General features: G+C 30.4%; 1 protein-coding gene across 2 annotated transcripts in view; it reads right to left on the bottom strand.

Moving 5' to 3' along the window:
- LOC117794272 (small conductance calcium-activated potassium channel protein) overlaps nucleotides 1-15276 on the bottom strand; it is an 80235-nt gene that overhangs the window by 6447 nt on the left and 58512 nt on the right. For both annotated transcript variants that reach the window (XM_034634864.1, XM_034634863.1), the window contains exons 5-8: nucleotides 14826-15142; nucleotides 13446-13550; nucleotides 2135-2270; nucleotides 230-340 (exon numbers count right to left, since the gene is read on the bottom strand). In XM_034634864.1, the coding sequence (XP_034490755.1) occupies nucleotides 230-340; nucleotides 2135-2270; nucleotides 13446-13550; nucleotides 14826-15142 (669 nt within the window). The remainder of the gene's footprint in view (nucleotides 1-229; nucleotides 341-2134; nucleotides 2271-13445; nucleotides 13551-14825; nucleotides 15143-15276) is intronic.

The following is a 15276-nucleotide window of genomic DNA, read 5'->3' as shown; positions in this document are numbered from 1 at the left end:
AGTTTTTAAAGTTGGTTAGATCCATTAATATCGTAGTGATTTTTTGAGGTTAAGCTCGTTCGGAGTCACAGAAAGAGAGAGAGAAAGAGAGAGCGCGATAGAGCGTACTCGTAGTTTTTTTTTTTTTTTTTTTTTTGAAGTGTAAGCGTGTATAACTGTAACTGTAACTGTAACTATACAGGTGCTGGTAATTATTATTTTTTCGGACTATTATGGAGACGATCTATACCCTTTTTGTTAACTGCGTGTCCATCATGAAGTTGTGCACATGCTTCTCGGCACGGGTCAGCTCCAGTTTACGGGATACCACAGCCACGAGTAGCGCCGTACAGCCGGCACCCTGTAAACGATAATAGATCCAGCATTACTATATCATATAGGAGCGTCCTTAACTTCACAATTGACTCGACTGACAGTATGATTTTTTTTTTTTTTTGCTTAACTGTCAATCAATCAATCGAAATGGATTTATTATTATTATTATTATATATATTTTTTTTTTAATTTAAGGATTCAGTTAATTTTTTTATGTTGTTGTTGGATTATACATTCAAAATGATTGTTAAAAGTCCAGAACTTGTTGCTTTCTTTATTTATGTTATTCTTCTGTTTTTTTTTTTTTTTAATTATATTGTTTTGTTCGCTTTTCCTCAATTTTTTTTTTTTAATTTGTAGTTGAGTTCGAAGAAACGACTGGATGATTGAATGAATGAATGAATGCCTGAATGAGTAGGTGAATGACTGAGAGTGAGTGCAAAATGTATCCAAATGATGTCGCACATTAGTCAATATAATAATTATGTAATAGTTTTTAATTAATTAATTAGCAAGTATGTTTACTTAGTTAGTTAATTATGTTGGGCAAGAAGGAATTTGATATAACTCAGAATCGGAATCAGAATATACGATCTCAAAGTTGTACATATCTATATGTATTACAACAGTTAGATTAGCGGAATTTATTGCCAGATAAGTACAAACACACATACGTAACGATTAGCTAGAGAACAAATTTGGAAAATGATAAGCACAATTCAGAAGGTTAGTTTAATTTTTTTTTTTTTTTTTTTTTTTTGTATTTTAGCAGTAGTATTTTTTAGTATTAATAGTAGTTAGTAGTAATAGTAGTAGGTAGCATAAGTTGTACTCTATTTGTATTAATTTTGTATGACAATTTCAATTAAGGACTACGACATGATCAATATGCACGTAAAAAGGTAGCCAAAGAGAGAGGGAGAGAGAGATAGTTAAAGAAATAGAGAGAGAGATAGATCGATAGAAAATCGCATGAAGCGAGATAGAGATAGAGAGAGAAAGAGAGGGAGACGGAGTCTGTGTGTGAATCGCTAGTGTGTTAAAACGTTTCGATAGTTCGTAAATTTTGTTATCGATAAATATCCCTCAGAGTATGGTATCGATAAATCGATAAAGGCTTCGATAGTTCTCAAATTAAGTAATAAATAAATTGAAAAAACATTTTGATAGACCTCAAAATACGCTATCGATATAATAGATTAATATTTCGATAGGTCTTAAATTATGTTATCGATAAGTATCGATACGAATTTTTGTTTTGCTTCAAATTATGTTTTCGATAACACGATAATTAACGATTAGTCTTTTCGATAGTCCTCAATTTATGTTATCGACCAATCCAAAAAAAAATTGTCTAGCTAATTTCTTGCCTAGTTTCGCGACATGACGACATATGAACGATATGAACGGAAAACGGAAGTAGGGCTTATACAATGGTAGTTACAAATATATGTATGACATAGTACATGACATAAGTACCTATAGCTACTACGTATAAGGTATACAGCTAAAGGTACATTTGCGATTTGGTTGTGAGTAGTTGAGCATATAATATTGATTATTTATTGGTTACATTATTGTTGGTATTGGTATTTTTTTTGGTTTTTTTTGGTATTTGTATGCAGGAATGTCATTATTTACAGGTGAATTTCAAGCCCGATTCAAAATTTTTTTTGTTTTTTGTTTTTTTTTTGAGAAATGCTAATAGTTAATAGTTGTTCTTTTTTTGGATTTTGGATTTTTGGATGTGTGTGCATATATTGTTGCTATATAAAGTTTGGTATTTTTTTTTTTTTTTTTGGATTTGTTAAAAACTCACCATTATTCCTGTACTGACAGCGATACCACGTCCACAGTACGTATTCGGAACAATATCACCGAAACCAACACTCAAAAATGTTATCGCTATCAGCCACATTGCATTTAAAAGATTCGCATGCTCTTCATCATGAAATCTGTAGCATTATTTGATTCGATTTGTTCGATTTGTTCCATTTGTCGACAGTTCGTACAATATATATGTATACGGTATTTGTTTTATGTGGTATTTATTCGGAATATATATATATTTTTTTTTTCGTTTCGGTAATTTTAAAAATATATATTTGATTGTGTGTGGCATTTTGTAATCGTTTTCGTTTTCGTATTCGTATTCATATTCGTAATACACGATATCATTGTATATATATTTTTTTTTGTTTTTTTTAGGGGCAATAAATAATACACGTATTTATTACAGCGCGTATTTTCAGTATTAAATGAAAGGGAAAGAGAGATAGAGAAAAATATCGTATTGTTTTGGCTTAATATACACAAAAACAAACATATAATGTAAAAATATATATATTTATATCAAAATTAAATCATAACATTTTCATTATACTTATATACTTATTGTATATTTAGAATTCCAAACGACAATCAATAGAAATCAAATTAAATAAATCAAAAAATTCAAAAACATTAAAAACACAAATCAAACGCTAAGACAAAACAAGTAAAAATCAAAATCATATATAAAATTAATTCAAATAAATAAAGCATTAAAATATATATAAATTTATTAATTTGAACTGAGCGTTTAGTCAAGTTGAACTGATGACGGGCATAAAAATGTTAGAAAATGCAACTCGAGAATAAGTTCAAGAATTTTGAAAAAGGAACCGTGAAGACACACATACAGTGGAGTTCAAAGATAAAGATATACTTTCAAAATATATATATGTATATATATATTGTTGATTTTGTTGTTGAGAGGACAGCGACGTAACCGTTAAGAGCTAGTTTTGAAATATATTTTTTTTCGGAATTTCTAGCGTTTTTTAAAATTTTTTTTCTTATTTTAAAGACTTTTTACTTGTGCGAAACATTTTGTAGGTGACTATTAAATTTGCACATGGTATTGCCGAAATATATACACACTCACACACACTCACACAATCACACTAACACATATACATTAATTTATATACATATAGATTAATATAGCGAGATTTGTTTATATACATAGAAATGAGCTGTCAACCAGGATTTGTGGCCGAAAACAAAAGTTTTGGCACTGTGAACAGTTGGAACACACACACACTTACACACCCACGCACACACATACACGCAGACACACACACATACGCACATAATCAGAAATGTAGCTAAAACAATAATAAAAATAGTGATATAAATATTATACATATAAACATACAAATATATATACATATGAATGTGTGATGGCTGTGTGTGTGTGTGTGTGTGTACAGTTAGTGGTATGTGTGTGTAGAAAGGGAAGTGAATGTATGAATATGTTTGTGAATAACAGAGACACACCAAAAAAATACAACGATTTATGCATGAATTGCTCTTGTTGGTGGTTTTTGTGGTGCTGTTGGTGGCTTTTTTTTTTTTTTTTTTGTTATATGTGATGAGAGTAGTATTTTTTTTTTGATTTATAAAAATATATATGTATATTTTGTACTCGTTTATGGAATGAACTAAACCCGCGCAATGCCCTGCAAAATAAGCTAATCAGCTAACTCAGAACTCTCTTGAAACCGTTTGAAGCTTTGGCAATTGGCCAAGTTACACACACACACACACACACACACATAGACACACTGGCATGTGTAGGTGTATGTGAATCTATGCATTGCACACAAACTTATTCTCATTTAATATTTTTTTTTTTTTCTTATATATTCATTTAATTTGTATTTTTTGTTATGAATATGTGTAACGTAACGTATACGTAACGTGCTTGTAAATATATGTTGTTGTTGTTTTTGTTGTTGTTGTTCTTGTTGTTTATGATGATCATTACATACTTATGTTATGTTAACGTTTGCCACTTTCGTCTGTACTGCTAATGTTACTGTTGCTGTTGTTGTTATGTTAACTGTAACTGTTTATGTTGCTGTTATTATTATGTTTACTACAGCTGTTACTGTTGCTGTTATTCTCGAATGTTTGCTGTAACTGTTACTGTTAATGTTGCTAATACTGTTATTGGTATGTTAACTACAGCTGTTACTGTTGCTGTTATTGGTATGTTTACTGTATTTGTTACTGTTCTGTTTTTTTTCTTGTATATATTTCTTTTTTTTGTTTTTGACTTGTTGGCTCTGGTTTTATTATTATTTTTGTTATATTTATTTTGTATAAAATTTCACAGTTTTTAAAATATTTTTTCGGTATTTTTTTTTTGTATGTGGTTTTTGTTTTCTAGTTGAATTCAACTTCCACCGATATCGCCGCAGGTGCAGAGTTATACCGCGTCGATAGATGTATCGATTTAATTATCGATTATATGTTTATTTGTTGTTGTTGTTGATATTTTTTTTCATGTATAGTTAACATATATACATACATTTTTAGTTTGGTTTTTTAATATTTTTGTTTTTTTTTTTGGCGAGTATATCATATATATATGTATATATATATAAATATATAAATATATATCGGTATTCAGTAATTGGTTTTTATCGGTATCGGTATATTCAGTATTCGGTATTCGGATGCGTATGCGTTTTCAAGTTGATAAAAGATTTTTCGGATTGTTTTTTTTTTCAGTATTTTTAAAGTTTTTTTTTTTCGGATTCAGATTTCATTTTGCAATTTGTGGATACAGAAGTAGGGTGAGAAGTGGAGTAAACAAATAAACAGATGTGAAATTATGTGAACATTTTTTGTTGGTCATTTTTTTTATTATTTTTTTTTTTGAAAAGAAAACAAACAAATAACAAATAGTACAATTATATTTTGTTGTATAGAATTATATCGTTGGATAACTATTAAATTTTTGTTTAAATTTTTTTTGTAAAGATAAATTTTGTTTATAACAATTAAGTATTACACAAATATAATCAAAAACTATATATATGTTACATAAATATCAAATCAAATACAAATGAAGAACAAATATGGAAAGAAACAAATAAGAAGAGTAAATAGAAATAGAAATAGAAGTAACAGAATAGAAAACTAAAGAATATAGTAAAAACGAACCAAGTTCTGAATAGAAGAGGATAACCGGGTACGAATATATGCGTATATATATAGTTAAATATACATGGATATATATATATGTATATATATATATATAATATATATATATATGCATAAAATAAACAATGACACGATTTATATATTAAGTTAGGTTAGGTTGGGTTAAAGCTATAAGTTTAAAGCTCTGCACAAGCTGAAAGAATGCATTAGATGAATGTTCGCTGTTCGTTGTGTGTACGGTCACTCTGAATGGTGTGGCCCTGTCCCCGCTGTCTCTAATTGGCCTAACTGACTGACTGAATGTCTGACTGGATTACATACACTCTTGTCTAAGTCTCACAAGAGCTTCAATTAGGCTGAAGGATGACCCGTTAAATAAAAACAAACACACACACACACCAACACACACACACACTCAGCCAGACACACGCGTAAGTGGTTAAACCCCACAACAAAATGGCGTCCTGAGTGCACCTGCAACCTGCTGGCGGCTGTGGCGGCTCAAGCGGCGCTTGAGTTCCCCTGATGAGCATTCTACATTTAACTTGGACAGAGACATAGAGAGAGTATATGTGGACAGTGTTGCCATCTCAACTTGGCTATAAACTAGCTAGAAATCTGACTTTTTTTTTTAAATTCAGCAACTACCATTTGAAATTAATGCAATATATTACCTAATAGATTGGAGACTTAATAGTTAAAAATATGTTATCAGCTAGCTATCAAATTTATCAGATTGTTTCGAAATAAAATTAATATATTCTCTTCAGAAATATATATTAAAAAATTGACTACAGTAAATTTTTCAAAAATTGGCTTGCCTTAAAAGACATCAATATTGTCAATAAGGAAAATATTACGGTTACAGAAAAATTAAAAAAAAAACAGTTTCTGAATTAAAGAAATGCCGCAATAAAGGATTTTTCAATTTAAACTGAAGTCATTAGGTTGAATATGAATATTAAAATTGTTAGCAACACAGTTTTCAAATTTCTTGTAAGCCTAAGATAAAATTCATCAAATTAATATTATTTTTAATAATTATTTATTTATTTTTACTAATATATTTCTTAGCAGATTAAATTTTTATTTATTTGATTTAATTTAATTTCTTTATTTTTTTTTTTAAGCTAATTTTGGCTACTTTTTTTTCGATAAAATAGCTATATTAGCTCTTGAAAACTCTGGTAACACTGGTGGCTTGCTGTTAGCTGACTGGGGTTACGTGTGACAAGCTAATGAAGCCGACAAGCTGATGAGCAAATAAAATGATAATGATAACTAACTATGCTGTACTCGCATTTATGTAACTCGCTACTAAGTACCAAGTGTGTGCAGTGTTGGCTAACGTACAAACGGCAACAGAAACGGAACACACACACATTACTGTGTGTGTATTTGTGTTTGTATTTGCGGTGTGGCAAGCAAATGTCAAAATGTCTCTTTGATGGCCCTCGACAAACAAAGCAAGAGAGATAGAGAGAGGGAGAGAGAGAGAGAGAGAAAGAGAAAAAGTACCGAGCGCCATTTTGCCCCAAGCTGCCTTTCATTTATTGTAGTTTCCCCCCTTCGTTTAATGCCTTAATTCTCCCCTTTGCACCCTCATTCAGTTGATCCGAGTATTTGCTTGTTTCGTGTATAATTGGTATCGTTATCGTTATCGTTATCGTTGTCACTATGCCTGTCGTTAGTGTATGTAACAAAGAGCATGCGATTTTGAGATCCCAGAGCAAAAGCTACGCTTGCTTTCAAATTTGATTATATAGTACATAAGTAGTAGGATATATATATATATTTTAGAAAACTCTCATTGATTTTGGAAATAATACATACATATACATACATACATACATACATATACATACACAGATTAGTTTACATCATAACATATGTTGTTTAATTTATTTGTATTTGTTTTGTTTCTGTTTACCATATGTATTTATTAGTAAGAATAATAAATGAATACTAGAAAAAAAGGAAATTTGGCAATTAGTTAGTCAATTTAAATTCGAAAATTGTAGATATACTAAATCTAGCAGAGACTAATTACTTATTGATTCATTTTGTTAGAAGAAATCTTCTCTTTAGTCTGTATTCTGTTTCATTCAAAGAGAATCCAAAGAAGAGAAAGCGCAAAATTGTTATAACTGGCCTGCAGGGTAGAGCGAGACAGCTATATGAGTCGCTTGTGATGGTAGATCATGTATGCTAGTGATGGACGTACAGTCTCAGAGCTTTAGAGATGCCACCTTGCTGCACTTTTAAATTTTCCTGCATTTCTTAATGAAAAAAGTATGTTTCTTGAATTTTTGATATAAAACTGATCAGATAAGTGAGCTATAGCATATAGCTGTCTTGGCAATTAGCTAGCGAATTTTTGATCGAAATCAGAGCACAAGATTATAAACAGCTTAGTATTGAATTGTGAAATTTGTACGAAATTTAATTAAAATGACTTTAGAATATTTTATATTTTTGTATCTACAATTTTCATTTATTCTTCGAAAATTAAATTTAAATTCATAAAAAAAGTATAACGATAACTATCGATAAATAGCAGATCAAAGGATAAAAATACAAAGAAGAAGAATACACTAGACTGACAGGCATTCGAATTTCAAAAATTTAATATAAATATCCGATTTCAAACTCGTATTCAAAAATTTGGAAAAATCTTCTACTATAAAGTTGGATAGAATAATAGAATAGAATGAATTGAAATAAAACAACATTTAGATATATAATGAATGGACAATTTTTAGCTAATATTAATAAAAACGAAGAAATCAAAGAATGGGAAAAAATGCAAACGATTTGTTTGTGTTGTATTTATAAGATCCAAAAGATCCTAGTTGTATATATATATGTTATATAGGTACATAAATGAATGTAATATATAGGAAACTTGTTCCGAATGTTTTTTATCCTTAAAATAATCGCATGTTGTTGTTGTTTTCCTTTTCTTTTCCTTTAGATTCTGCTTTTCCCTTGCATTGCTTTACTTTCTATTTATTTTTTATTTGTACTTTTCAGAACCCAAAATATATGCACACATGTCTACTTATGTGTTGTATCAAGGCAAACGACAGATGATAATCATCGCTTACGTTTCACAAATAGGATGGAAAAAAAAGCAGAAGAAAAAAATTGAAAACAAGAAGGCAAAATGAATCGAAACGAATAAAAGGAAATATATAATATGAGATGGAGAATGGGAAAAAAGGAGCTGTAAACGATACACACAGTTTTTTGGTGAAAGTATTAAAAGGACGTCACAGAAGGACACGCATTAGCGATGGTATTTCATTATAAAGCTGATGATGGCGTTTTCAGGGGCTGTGTTTTTGGGGAGGTGGCGAAGGAGCTAGCGAAACTGACACGAGTCGCATTTGCCGCGTCTTGGGGGCTTAGCCAAAGGTCGTAGGCCAAAAAGCACAAGACACTAACGGATGAAAAACAACAACAAACACAGTGAAAGAACAATAATAACAAAAAAAAAAAAAAACAAATATATACCCAAAACAGATAATAAAAAAAATGAAATGAAAACGACACAGGAAGAGAAAAGCAAAGCAAGAAGAGAAAAGAAGAGAACAAGTTACTAGAATGTATGAAAACCCGCGCGGCAATAATTTATAATTTATTTTATATACATACAGCTCGGAGAAAAATAGATCAAAAAATATATAGTTGAGCCTGCGATTTTTCTTAATCATTTTTATTTAATATATTGTTTAGTATTTCTCATATATATATTGAAAATTGATCAAGATTCCGTAAAAATGCTTCTCAGTATTATATTTTGAATTATTGAGGGCAAAGAGGACTGCAAAAAATAATAGCACTAATAATTGTTTTAAAGAAAAGCACTTTTCTGGTAGATTTGACTTTGATTTAAGTATTTTCATCATTAATTTTAAGCCCAACTCATTAAAAAAAAATTATATTCGATGAAAAATCTTTGTAAATTACTCGTTAGAAAAAAGATTTGTACATATTAAAGAGAAATCATAAGTTCCTTAAACTTACAATTGCTTGAAAGCATTGCTTTAAAAGGTGTTGCTATTTTATTTACCGCAGCTGTATATACGGATATCTGTTAACGTCTCTCGATGCTGTTGCCGCTTATTTGTGAATTAAATTCAACAACAACAACAAGAACAATAACAATAACAACAACAACAACAACGTTTTGGGTCTCGGTCTTCTAAAAACATCATACTCCTAATACTTATGGAATATGAGCATAATATTTTATTTGAGTCACATATTCCAGCTCATTATCATAAATATTTCAGTTTTTCATTTCTTGCTTCTGTATGCTTTTCTTTTCAATTCAATTAAATTGATTTTTCCTTTTTGTTTACTTTAGTTTTGATTTTCTTTTTTTTTTGTTTGTTTGTATTGTGATGGTATTTTATAGTTTTATTCGCTTTTTTTTATTGTAGTAAGTACTTATTACGTATACGACATGTTTCTAGAGCAATGCAGGCGTAGTTCAATCCACTTTCGTAAGCTTATTAAATACAATGTACGAGTAATACTTTCTCAATAAAACAATAGACAAAAAGAAAAGGCAACATACTAAATACAATATAAAATACACACACACACACACACACTCGCACACACACACACAAACACATTTAAACAGACAGACAAAGACGCACACCAAAAACACACACAGAATTAAGTTAAAAGAAAAAGAAAATGAAAAGAAAATTAAATGTTGAAGAAAGTAAATTGAAAATAAAACAATTAAATTTAGTCTGAAGCGGATTACGGGAGCTGAAAAGGAGGTGAGAAAAGTGAGAACAAGCAAGTCGAGGAATTGGGAAAATCAAGAGGGCAACAGTTGAAATAGAGGTGCACAAAAGTATGCTATCGAAATTGGAGAAGAGAAATGATTGATCGATAGAGTGAGAGATACAGAGGTGCATTAGACAAAAACGCACAAAAGTATGCTATCGGAAATATATCGAAAATGTGCAATCGATATGGGGGCATAAATTGTTGATCGATATAAGGAACAAACAGTTTATCGATAACAAATATGCAGTCAATTGCATCCCACAAATGTATGTCTTCGAAGAAATCGACTAAGGCGCACAAAAGTATGCTATCGGAAAGATATCGATTAGTTAAAAGTTATTGAAAATGTACAATCGTTATGGGGGCATAAATTGTTCATCGATATAAAGAGCAAACAGTTTGTCGATAACAAATATGCAGTCAATTGCAACCCACAAAAGTATGTCTTCGAAGAAGGAGGATTTTATTTAATCGATAAAATCGATTAAATCGCACAAAAGTATGCTATCGAAATAGGGCTGGGCAAATGTAGACAGATACACTGCAATTTAGAGAACATAGTTGATCGATAACACAGATGCATTCAATTAGAGCACACAAAATTTGTGTTATCGGAATTGAAGTTTTAAAAAGCTTATCAATAAGCTGCAATATATAGCAAGGTTGCATTTGATATCAAAGCACACAAGTATGTTATAGAAATCTGAATAAAATAGTTTATCGATTAAGAAGTTAGAGTGGAAAAACAGTTTATCGATAACCGATAAAGAGCAGCAGATCAGCAGTTCGTAGATAGTACAGAGAGCAATTTGAAATGAGTGTATGAAAGTAACGTAAAGCTAAGCATACCAGAACAAAGAGTATAAATATATTGTATATTTTCACGAAATTCTACAGAAATCGTTAATCGTAAGAAAGAAACAACATAAAGATATTAAAGGTATTACTAAGTAGTAAAAAAATGTTGATCTAAATGAACTACAGATTTTTAAAGAAGAATTACTAAATTTGTAACCTGGCTTTAAGTTCACACACACACACACACACACGCACACACACAGACCGACTAGCAGATACACTTTATATACACAGTTCAATCTAAAAGTTGCCAAATTTTTTGTAAGTTTGTAAGTTGTTTATTTCTGGTTGTTTTGTCAGTTCTGTGAGCCTCGCAACTTGTGCAAAACTTATATATATATTAAGTATATATATATATAGAAGATATATGTTTGTATATCGAGCAGTACAGCGAATTTCAGATGCACAACAACACAACAACAGCAGCAACAACAACAAGAAGAAAAATGTGGAAAAAACTTGCAGATAAAAAAATATATCGAAAATTGTCGTAATGTTAAATGTAAAATGTAAATAAAATCGAAACGCATGCAGGAATTATCCGAACAGCACGTGACACAGACACTCAGATGGAATTACAACCTCACGTCATGTAAATGTGTGTGTGTGCCAGTGTGTGTGAGTTGCATACTATTGTTCTGGTTACACACACACACACGCACGAACACACACAGACATACATATACAACAATACACATATGCAAAAAACAAAAAGTGAACGAAAGAAATCAAGCAAATGGTTTCGTTGAGTGAGTTCTCATTGTTTGGTGTTGTTGTTGTTGTTGTTGTTGGTGCTACTGAATTGAACATGTTCTCTGGATGTGCATGTGTGTGTGTGTGTGTGTGTGTGTGTGTCTATGTATTTTTTGCAAGCTGTGCTTTAAACCCCTTGAATTTAAGTTTTAAACAAGCCAAAAAGTTGATAGTCGCGACACCGACTATACGAATACCCGTTGCATACTTTAAGGCGCCTTTTTGACAACTTAAAACAGCCAATACTGTCGTTCTATTTAACCGATCTGGTTGCGATTAAGTAGAATGATAAACAACAATAATAAGTAGATAAAGTTAGTTGCCAGTGCTGTAAGTTCTTACTTTAAATCTAATTAAAATCGATATAAAAAAATCGCAAAAAGTTGACAATTGATTTATCTAAGAAACGGCAAACAGTTGCAGAATATAGAATTGTTTCAAGTCAACTTTTTTTATTTTTATTTTAAAAGTATGCGCATTAATCGAAAGTGATGGAAAAATATTGAATATTCCAATTTTGATGTAGAATCATATTAGTGGTTTTATAATAATAAAATTGACATTTCGCAAGGAAATCGGTTAAGATTTGACAAAGTTATGACAGTTTTTAAAAAGGCGTCAAGGAGAAAATTTTGAAAAAATGGACAGTGATGGAAAACCAATTTTCTAATTTGGCTGCAGAATCAAGTCAAATTTAAGTTGTCAATTTTTAACGAGAACCGAATAAATTAACTCGATTAATTGTCAAAAAAAGTAATCGAGTTAAATATTTTCGATATTTTGATGCTTTTTTTTAAATTTTAAACTCGGTGCGTCTAGTTTTTTTCTAGGTGTTTCGTTATTTCCGGGTACAAAACGGGGCGTGGCAAAAATTTTAAGCAAACTTAATCTGCATGGGACTTATAGACATTTGTGTGTCAAATTTGGTATCTCTAGTTCTTACAATCTCTAAGATCTAGATACAGACGGACGGACAAACGGACGGACAAACGGACATGGATATATCGACTTGGCTGTTGATGCTGATTATGAATATACATACATTTCCACGAATACAATATACCCTTTAACGTATTTTTTTAAGTAACGGGTATAAAAACTTATTGCAACTCATTTGTTTAAACTCAGTTCAATTCAGTTCAAATCTATACAAAATATATAGAAGATAAAAGAGATAATTTTAACATGAATTCTGCAAGACTGACTCTTTAAATTGAAATTATACTTATTTTTTAGTTAATAGTTTTTGTTTTTTGTCTGTTGGTTGTTTGGTTTCTTGGTTGCGCTTTGCTACGAAAGTACGTGTGTGGTAAAAGTTGAGCGTACACTTGGAGACATTACGTAATGTTTAGCACATACATTTATGTACATAAAATATGTATTTATAAGTAGGCATATATAGTAATGTCAAAGTATTAGTGGCATACATTTAATCGGATTTCAACAGAATTATTTCAGAAAAAATAAACGATATAAAAAACAAAATGAAAATCAAAAATAAATCAAAATAAATGAGAAATTGAAAACGAATAAAAAAAAATGCTCAGAGAAGTTGAATAAGTAAACAACTCAAAGTTCAAACAACATACAAACTGAAGAAATCATTGAAGTAACAACATTATAAGTATAATAATTTACTACATAAATAACTAGATCATATCATGTATTGATAAGAATTGTAATTCATATATTATAATAGACAATTGCATTACCTTTCGCATTGCCGCAGTGTCCACGAGGCAATTATCCACAGCGAGACCATGAAGACCAATAGAACCGTTCCCGGGCATATTGTCATTAGTGTTTTTAAAACAAATCTACAACATTGAAATATTTCATTAGAACTCATTGAAATTGCATTATTAATTATAATATATCGGTAAAAAAATTACAACACACAAATAATGTCAATTAACTAATCAAATCTTTGTTTTTTTCTTGCATTTACTATCTTTACTTTTCTTTAAACAAACCAAATCATTAAAATTCAATGAAATTCCCAATATTCATTATTAGTTATCAATACATAAACTACAACACACAAATAATGTCAATTAACTAATCAGGACTTCGTTTTTTTCTTCCTTTAACTTTCTTTACTTTTCTGCAAACAAATCTACAAAATTACTTCAATAAAATGCATTAAAATTTCCAATATTTATTATTAATTATTTTTTTAATTTCAATTAAATTATACTTCTCACTTTTCAGTTTGCTTTTTATCAAACTCATTCTCTGCTAGTCTTTAAAAACTTATCTGTTTTTAATCTAATCAATTTTTTCTTTAGCTTCTTTATGCTTTTTAGCTTTGCTCTTAATCGTACTTTGTTGATATGTTAATTTACTTCTCACTTGACTCAAAAGTTATTCTTATATAGCTTTTTTCATTGTTTTCTTCTATTAATTTGATTTTCCCTTTGATTTTCTACTAGCTGTATACTTTAATTTTCACTTTGCTTCTCACTTTGTGGTTGAAACTTTATTCATTTGCAGCTTCTCTATTTTTTTTGTCCGCTATTAATTTGACTTTCTCTTTTTAATTACTTCGTTTTTGCTGTAAGTTGAACTTCTCACTTTGCTTTTCCCTTTGTGACTTGCTTTGCTTCTCTCTTGAATAAAACTGCATTTATTTGAAGCTTCTCTTTTATTTGTTGTCAGTTATTAATTTGACTTTCTCTTTGATTTGGTTACGTTTTCGCTGTAAGCTGAACTTCTCACTTTTCGTCTGGTTTCGTCATCGAGTTAATTACTACTCCTTTATCTTTTCACGTTGCTTTCTAATTAACTTTTATCATATTGCTCTTTTTCTTTTTTATAATCAGTTTATTAATTGCTACGCATTTTGCTGCCTGATTTACTTCCTACTGTTTTTCTTAGTATGCACCTACTTAGCTTCTCTTTTTCAACGTTTCAACGCATCTTTTCATCTATGTATCTGCAACTGACAACTGACATTTGACAGGATGGCTTATGGCCGGTAAATATGCATAATCTGCCTGCTTGGCGGTCACTTTAAGGGATGTATGTACATATAACCAGTTGGTAGGGTGGGGTATGGGTTTTATTTTAATGATGGCTGTCGCGCGTTTTACCTTGTGTTAAAATTAATCCTATTGAGAGCGCCGATGCTCCGTGATGATGCGTCTGTGAATAGCTTTGAATGAAGCAGCATAACACGGCAGATTAAATATAATCGAAGGAACATAGGTAGTGATAAAGCTACGTCGTATGGCACCATTTCAGTGCCAATTGTTTTGTTCTTATTGGCCAATTTCGTCGTCCACTGGAAATAGTATTCACCAGGAATTGGATGTATAGCGCATATAAAAAGTTCTAACCCTATTTGACTAATTCGTTGCCATGTCATTGCGATCCTCCAATCGTCGGCGCAGTTATCTATCATGAATAACTATAATATTTTTTTTTTCGTTTTATTTTTCATTTATAATTATTATTATTATTTTTTTTTTTGAATGCATTTATTATATTTATTTTATTTTGATTGATGTTAATTAGTTGATGGGTTGCCGGATTTTTGGTGTG

This window comes from Drosophila innubila, chromosome X (genome assembly GCF_004354385.1).
Source record: "Drosophila innubila isolate TH190305 chromosome X, UK_Dinn_1.0, whole genome shotgun sequence".
Taxonomy (NCBI): Eukaryota; Metazoa; Arthropoda; class Insecta; order Diptera; family Drosophilidae; genus Drosophila; species Drosophila innubila.
Note: the sequence above shows the minus strand (reverse complement) of the source record. Positions and strands in the feature narration are given on the sequence as shown.